Genomic DNA, 8,564 nt, shown 5'->3' with positions numbered 1-8,564 from the left:
GTCATAGTCTCATTGACCACTGGTGGTTGGGGCATGGCAGTGGTTGTTGTCTCATTGACCACTGGTGGCTGGGGCACTACGGTGGTGGTCATCGTCTCATTGACCACTGGTGGCTGAGGCATGGCAGTGGTCGTCTCATTGACCACTGGTGGCCGGGGCGCTGCTGTGGTAGTTGGAACCTTCTGAGCTGCAGCAGTCAGCACCTGGACACTTGGAGCAACTGTTAGATTTTGGTTAATTATTAGACCAATATAACAATAAAGGTACTTGGCAAAAAAAAATGTATTCACATTTTTCATGAGAGACTTCTCCTGCTTACCTGTGCAGTGTCCAGGAAGAAGTGCAATTTCATCTACAGCTACATTCGACTGGTTATTTGAACTCTGTTGTCCCTCTATGATTATCTAATTTTTGAAAATGTATTAATCAACCAGAATATTCAAACTAGCCACAATACATTTTTTAAAGAATAATTACCTTAAAAGCTTGAGTTGTATTGAAGTCCACTTGAGCCACGTGCCACACATTGCCTTGGTTATTTTTTTTCTGCCAGATGGTCCTAACCAAACTGTTCTGGAGCAGGTAAATATTGAGGCTTATTGTATCTGCTGGGCTATACATACGGTACCAGAACTGCAGACACTGAGGGCCAGTGTTGGAACACTCAGAGCTGATGAGACGAGCTGTGTCACCATAGATTATGCTACGGGCCTCAATATAAAGGTAAGTGCCTCCTGGGGGGAGGGGAATGCTTTAGATTTTAGTATAGACAAAAAGGTTTTTACCATTTAAACATAAAATACATTACCTATGTGATCAGAGGGGCCAGTCATCTGAGTAGGGTATGAACCATTGCTCATTGCCCAGTCAAATGCATCAGTCACCATCTGACTCCAAGCACAGAAGTTGCCATTAAAGCTACAGTCAATATTACAACCTGAAACAAACCCAATATGTTCACAACTTTGTCATAAGTGAAAGTCACCAGAAAAGCAATTCATTTGATCATCATAACATTAAGACTACACTTAACTTCTGGCACAAATACTAAATATGCATATTTTTGTGCACTTACTTGGCTGCGATGGAATACGTAATGTGAAAGGAAGTGAAGTTCCAAGCTTATTGGGGAGGTCTGTAGTTTGTGAATTAGCACCAATCCTTTAGATTGGTTACTCATCAAGCCACATGTAAAATGTTTAAATATAAATAAAATATAAAGCCTTACCCAAACATGAGCCCAAACTGATAGAAATGTCATCAAGTGCCACATCCGATTGGGCTGTAGACCCTCGGATTCCCTCGAGAATAATCTGGAGAAAGTTTAAAGGCCAATGATTAGATTACTGCAAGGATAAGCTTCACCAAGGCACAATTTATAATTTGCATGTTCGTCTTACTTGGAAAGAATTGGAGACTTTAAGATCAACATTTCCCAGATGCCATTCTGGTCCCTGGTTGTTACTCATGGACCAGATTTTTGTCGCTGTATGGTTTTGGAGTAGGTAGATGTTGAGAGCCATACTTGAGGCAGAACCATACATATAGTACCAGAAGTGCAAGCAGAGTGGGCCATCATAATGGCACACTGAACTCAACAGGCGAGCCGAGTCTCCATGGGTTACACCATCTCCCTCAATGTACAGGTAAAAACCAGCTATAACAATAAAATGTCAATATGAACATGTTCCACTTTACTTAAGAGGGGGAAAGATTGGGTGTACTCTACCTCCAGTGGTGTGATCATGGTTTGGTCCAGTTAGATTTGATGGTGTAGGCCCAGAGTGTCTGGTCCAATCAAAGCTGTCTTGAACGAGTTGCTTCCATTCACAAATAGTTGTGTCAAAATTACAGTTGAGAGGACAAACTGTATGGAAGACAGGTTTCATCAACTATTGAACTGTAAGAGTGTTGTAAAGATAATTAAAAATGTCCTTACAAGGCGCATCTAGAGTGGTAGAAAGAGTTGCTGGGGCTCTTGTAGTTGGATGGTGTTCTGTATTAAAAAGGAGAACGTACGAGTCATTTCAAGCAAATGCCTATACACAAAATTTTTTCTATGTAAAACCACCCTGAATGATTGCTCAATTTCTATAATGCTTCCACATTGTTGGATGCAGAAGTCTGGTTCAACTCACCACAAGCTGTGCCATTCCACCAGTCAGGAAGTTCCACCCCTGCAATCTGGCATGCGGTCGCATACGATTTTAAAGATTCACACACCGTTGTTCTGTCACCAGTTGTGGCACAATAGTCATATACACAGCTTTCAAAGTAGATGCTTGGGTGAACATGTTCATGGCAGGCATCAAAGGCACTTAGAAACACTGATGAACATGCATCGTTGGCCTCATCCAATTCATCACCACCACATTCTTTAGGATTGTTTGGTAGGGCAACACACCTAAAATGGATTTAGAATGGTCATTTAGACCTGACTGAAAATTTTTGGATTGTATACCTGGATTATTGAGCATGGACTATTTTAATAGTCATTTAGCTTCAAAATTCACATTTTATTTAATTTTGTACAGCTCAAGTGTTCAGTTTACTGTAAGCCTTAAGAAAGCCATTTAAAAACAAGATATTTTCTATGACTGCTCTGTAGCAGATTTTGAAGTACTTTGAACTTATTCAGTTAATGCTAGACAAAGTTGCAGAACAGCCATCAACTCAATGGAGACCAGCTTGTAAGTTGTGCCATCAAAGTCACAGGTAGAAAAAATAAAAAGACTCACCCCTCATCCTCTCTCCAACTGTCAGCAAATTCGAATGATTCGTCAGCGATTTGGCCCCCTGGCATGAGAAAATCATCATACTGGTATTCGGAATAGGTGCCACACAGCCCACAGAGTTCATATTTATATTGCTCATCCACTTGCAGGAACAGTCTGCTGTGTCCATCGATCATCATTTTCAAGCCAAATGTAGTTTCCAAAATAATAAGATTTTCTCTCTTGTAGACCCACACTGAGCCATATGTACCGGTGGCTGAATAGGGGAGTGTGACATAGCCATCATGCACCTAAAGAGGGAGAAATTTTTATTTTTAATAGTTTTAAAACGAGCCATTTGATGGCCCACATTTTTTCTTCAATGTTTAACCTAACGTTTTCTCAAAAGGCACCTACATTGTTATAATTGACTTTGGACAAAATTATACTGAGAGGTCATGTCTCATGGTAGATAACCGATTGCAAATATATGAGTATTCAATTTTTACTTCACATGCAAAACTACTGTATTTTTTGCCCGATAAGCGGCAGGTTCGTTTTTTTTTTTTTTTTTTTTTTTTTTTTTTGCATAATTTGCAAGCCATGCGACTTATACGCAGAAGCAACATATTTATGGATTTTTTCCCCCCTGTATTTGTAAACCAATTTTTGGCTGAGATATGACAGTTTTTCATTCTGACTAAAAATATTGAACACTACCATTATTCAGCTGCTAGATGGCACTCGGAGGTGTATGGCATGCCGTTGTGTCATGTAGTATGTAAAAGTTGCTATTAATGACAATCTGCTTGCCAAAGCCTGCCAACTTCGTTCTGCTCACTTGGAGCAACCGTCAAAATCAGCTTGATTTTGCTGCCCTGCCCTGGCAAAATGCAGCCAATTTGACTATTAAAATGCATTTATTAAGTAAAAGTTCAACTGAGACGCACCCTTACTATAATTTTGAGCAAACAAGTAATTGTTTTTAAGCGTTAATCTTGTTAAAGTCCTCCCGTGTACACTCCCGTGGCAGCTAATCGTTTTTTTTGGCAACACTGGCCCAAATTTCTGGGTTTGGCCCACATTTCCGTGTTGTCAGCGGTGATGCGTAACAAAACGTGACATCAGCGATGACTTATAATAGATGTGACAAACGGTGAAGCGATGCATTTATGGATTTTCCCACTAGACATATTTGGACTGATGTGACGTGTACGGCAGAAACATTTGGTATACAAACTACCATTGTGCTGTTAAGGGAATGACAAGTAACTTACATAGACTTCTTTACTCTGATTCAGGATGAGGAACAAATTCTCCACCTGAAGAGAAACGGCCTCGAGCTTGGATCTAGTGAAGTTTTGAGTTTCAGGATGCATGTTAAATCCAATTACAGTGAACTTCACAAAGCTTTGTTCACCACATGTTGTAGTCAGTATATAGCTGCAACCTCCTTGAAAGTGATAGGTTGAACTGTCAAAGGTGATATAATGTGGGTCACCATAAACACTGCAAGTAGCAGGTTTGAAAGCGAAGCAGTCTTTGATGCCATCCTTTTCTTTACAAACTTGATCATTTCTGCATTGCATAGCAGTGCATTGCATGATATCATTACCCATGCATTGGCACCGTTTCTCACAATTTCCTGTTACAAACGTTTCACCTTTCTGTGGAGAAAAGTGGAAACAAAGTGTTAAGTATAATGCAGAACTGAAATGTTTCACACATCCACTTCACTGACCTCATAGTGTTTCCCATTATACCAGCATCCACAGTCATCCATTGGGACACACCTGCCCCCACTGAGCTTGAAGCCAGAGTTGCACACACATCTTTCAACACAATTTCCACAGGAGCTAGTTAAATCTTGACTAGCGCACACTTCAGGACACTCAACAGCACACGAGTTGTAATGGCTGTTCTCATTGCACTCAAGGGCTGGAAGACAAGAACAATCATGATCACATGAAGTTGAGGCAATTCCCTTTTGTACAGTAAAGACTAAAACTTACGACAGAATGTAGAGTTCCTCCATAAGGATACAGCAGTTCCAGACTCTTGGCAGATCTCTGTGAAGCCTTGGAAGGTTTTACAAAGTACGGTTTGATCACCATGTGCAGAACACATGCCAGAAACACAAGCTCTGAAGTAGCCTTTAACCCCAAGATCTAATAGACAATCAGCAAAGGGTCCTGTGCCAGACTGCAGGAGTCCACAGTACAACTCACTACCATACTTTGCTTCTTCCAATGGGTCACAATGTTGAGGCTTCAGAATATTTTCACAGGAGGCATTTCTCTCAGTCTGCCAGCTTTCAGCAAAAGCAGAGGGATTTTCTGCATTTGTACCATCAGGCTTGCGAAAGTCATCTCCACGTTGGCCATTAAAGTTGCCACACAAGCCACAGGTTTTATTAGAGTAAGCAAAGGGCACAGTGATTTGGACATTTCCAGCACTGTCAAAGGAAACTGACACACCAAAAGTAGTTGCCAGCAGTACAGCAGCAGGATTACTCCTGATCTGAATTGTACCATTACCAAGAATGACTGGAAGCTGCTTTGAGACACCATTAACCTGCAGAGGGAAATAAATAAAGTTAGGTTGTATTCACAAAAAATAAAAAAAAGACTGTTTGAAGACACCTTGGGGAAATAAGCCCTTAAAATATACTGTAGTTACCCCATTTAAGACTAGTTTTTACACAAAGATAAACTTACCACAACCCAGTGTGTCTGACTTTTCAGCAAAGACACATTGATATCGTTAATGTCCACGGAGAGCTTTTGAACTGTTGACAGAGATTCATTGTCATTTTGCACATGGACCACCTGTACATTGAACCTGGGCAGGACTTCAGTGGACAAGCAAGACTTGGCCAGCACATAAGCGCAGGGTGACGCAAAGTGGAAATCTACGCCATCAAAAGTGGTGTAGAGCGAGTCATGTATAGTGCAATCCCCTGAAGTGGAAATCACATTGGACTCCTTTCTTTGAGGTCCACACATTTCATTTTGAGGGCACTTGGAGGGGAAGCAGTAGAGCTCGCCAGAATAACAGAGGCAGCGCGTCGAGTCATCTGTCCACAACTCCGTGTTAGAGTCACACTGGTTTCCTGTGAGGATGAGAATATTAATTTTCTCATTCAATGTAAGGAATGCAATACGTTGTTACTCAATACTAGAAGACCATGTTGAACAATTTAAGAATGTTTTGGTAATATCTAAAGAATGATTTGTTCTGCATATCAATTTTATGAGCTTACAAATTTGAAAGTCATTACAAAGTTAGTTTTGAGAAATTGTTCTGCATAAAAAAAAAAGTGGTTTTTGTTACGTTTAGTTTTAGTCAGCTTCATTTTAATGACCCTTTTGAGTTCAGCGTAACATTGAAATTCTGCACTTTCAGAAATCCATCACTCTCCTTAATTCACAAGGTACCCTTTATAATTGTGATTTTAGAGTAATTTACATTAACAAAACATTAAGCGTTGAATATTTAAGCCATTGTATACCCTGAGATTTTGGGAAACTTCGTTTTAAATTGATTAAAACTGCTATGTCTTCTTGCATTTTTACCTAAAAGCCAATGTTTTAATTGCATGGCATCAAGAAACTAATGCAAGTTTCAGAAAGTTTTGATGAAGTATTCAGCCGTTTAAATACTTAAGTCACGTTTACCAGAAAATCACAAATATCATCAAGTGCTTACCACATAAACCTCTTTTTACACCAATCTGTTTAAACGTCATTTGGTCTACGGACAGTGGGTGGACAGCTTCAAACACAATCTAAAAAAAAAAACAAAAAAATAATTTTACATAAAAGTTGAAGTCAAAAATAGCAATTTAATCTTCATTCAGTGTCCTTCACCTGAGTGTCTGGATTACTGATATTCAGGGGCACAGTCACTTGTCTCCATGCATTTCTAGGAAGGGCAGGAGAGTTCCAGATCTCTGCCAGACTAGTGCTGGTTTGTAGCAGGACATGAAGCTCAGAACCATTAGATGCAGCTGGTGCCAGATACCAGAACTCTAAACAGGCTTCACCATAGAACTGTAGTGGATGGCTCGCCAAGACATTCAATTTAACATTCTTTGGAGCTGTAGGATAGGTAGAAAATTTAACATTACACATCCCACCTCCAAAAAATAAACAAAACATGACGTGCGGAGGAAAAACAGCAATGAACTTAAACTTTTGAGCTGCCAATAAAATGCTACATCTGTATGCTTGGACAAAATATGCATGCTTTAGTTACAGGCAGCTTGTACATTCAACAAATCCACATTCAATTAAAGACCAAATTCAGCTTTCAAGGAAATGTAATCCATTATTTCTGTACCTGTTTTTTGGCTCATTGTCCAGTCACAAGTCAAATTCACATGTTTGTTAGAGAAGCACTCCACAACATAATCTACAGGGCAGCATAAAAGACCAGAATAGAAAAAAAAAAAAGGTAGTTATTTCAATAGGCATATGGTGACCATCAAGTATTTGCTAGTTGCACTGAATGCATGCAGCAACTCTTAGAATATCATACAGTCTAGGTTGTTGAAGTCTTCCAGTACCTGAAGTAGAACTCAATTTTGGCAAAGTAACAGATGACAAGTCATTTTCAGCTCTGGAAGAAAAACAAAAAGTCTTCACGTTACCAAAATCTGGATTAAATACACTGATATTTAAACAATTGAAACTCACCTGCACTCAGTCACTGAGAGAGCCAAAAATACCAGAGCCATTCTGAACATTTTGGCACCAATGTCTTCTTTCATGCCTGATCCTCCAATAGCAGCTGGTTAGCTGCCTTGACACAGCAAGTTAAAGCCTAACAAGGAGCTGCTGAAAAGCCTTTCTGCAAAAACAGTCAATTGAAACTATTAATTCACGACACGCGATTAAACATCCTTCAGTGCTACTCCATGAACAGGACAGGTGGTTTCAGGCATTTATTTCCACCACAGCCAGGTAACCCCCATGGGAGGGGAAATGAGGCGAAAAGACATGCAGAGGGCTGGACTTGGCATTCAAGTGCACTTAGGGTCAAATGCATACTGCAGCAGTTTCAGTAAATAGATTACATCAGAGCTCAGGGCTGCTTGATCATAAAAAAAAGCATTGAATCAAGGTAAAGTCAAAACCATCAGAAAATTTGACACTGAGAATACTACCACTTTTCGTCACTTTCAAGTAGAAATAAACAAGTCTATATATATACATACACATACACACATACATACATACACATACATACACATACACATACAAATAAATAAAATGCTCAAAGTTAATTATTTCTATGTGAGCAATAAACTGCCCACAGAAAAAAGTTGCATAAATTAATCAATGAAACTATTCAAAGACTGATGTTCCATGGTTACCTATACAGTTTATTTAAATTTTGTATCTAAACTTATTCAAACTATATTTATTCACATAAAAAAAAACCTACTATTGTTATTAGTGTAAAACAGTTTTAACACAAGTTGCTTGCATTTTTAGAACTTTTTTTTTTTTTTTTTTAAATTGGGAAGGGACTTAACTTACCCTACTGAGACAGATGACTGCTCTGTAGGAACTAGTTCTTCTGCAATGCAAACCTGGAATAAATAGAAACCTCATTCTCAGACTTTCATTGTGCATTGATTGAAATCAGGTGTTTCACATCATCAGCATGTAGTGCAAGCAATCCACAGGACCAAGACAAAGGAAGTGAAATAAAATTGTAGTTAATACCTGTGAGGAAATAAACTTTCAAAGCACATTTCATAGAATGAAATTATCTAACTTCTTCTAGTGTTTAAAATTAAATTACTTAGATGGTGTGTTTTTGTACTTTCAGTTAAAATGGAAA

The 8,564-nt window shown here is 39.0% G+C and overlaps 1 protein-coding gene across 1 annotated transcript in view; it reads right to left on the bottom strand.

Moving 5' to 3' along the window:
- The window catches only part of LOC119414230 (zonadhesin), an 11,248-nt gene extending 3,763 nt beyond the window's left edge, over positions 1–7,485 (bottom strand). The window contains exons 1-13 of the mRNA XM_037681329.1: positions 7,412–7,485; positions 7,282–7,334; positions 5,432–5,826; positions 4,727–5,288; positions 4,456–4,652; positions 3,992–4,381; positions 2,739–3,025; positions 2,139–2,404; positions 1,940–1,996; positions 1,730–1,867; positions 1,401–1,657; positions 1,229–1,313; positions 18–187 (exon numbers count right to left, since the gene is read on the bottom strand). Of these exons, the coding sequence (XP_037537257.1) occupies positions 18–187; positions 1,229–1,313; positions 1,401–1,657; positions 1,730–1,867; positions 1,940–1,996; positions 2,139–2,404; positions 2,739–3,025; positions 3,992–4,381; positions 4,456–4,652; positions 4,727–5,288; positions 5,432–5,826; positions 7,282–7,334; positions 7,412–7,485 (2,931 nt within the window). The remainder of the gene's footprint in view (positions 1–17; positions 188–1,228; positions 1,314–1,400; positions 1,658–1,729; positions 1,868–1,939; positions 1,997–2,138; positions 2,405–2,738; positions 3,026–3,991; positions 4,382–4,455; positions 4,653–4,726; positions 5,289–5,431; positions 5,827–7,281; positions 7,335–7,411) is intronic.
- Between the last annotated feature and the right edge of the window lie 1,079 nt (positions 7,486–8,564).

The sequence above is a fragment of the Nematolebias whitei genome, chromosome 9 (genome assembly GCF_014905685.2).
Source record: "Nematolebias whitei isolate Nwh7 chromosome 9, NemWhi1, whole genome shotgun sequence".
Taxonomy (NCBI): Eukaryota; Metazoa; Chordata; class Actinopteri; order Cyprinodontiformes; family Rivulidae; genus Nematolebias; species Nematolebias whitei.
This window is presented reverse-complemented; position numbering and strand designations above follow the sequence as displayed.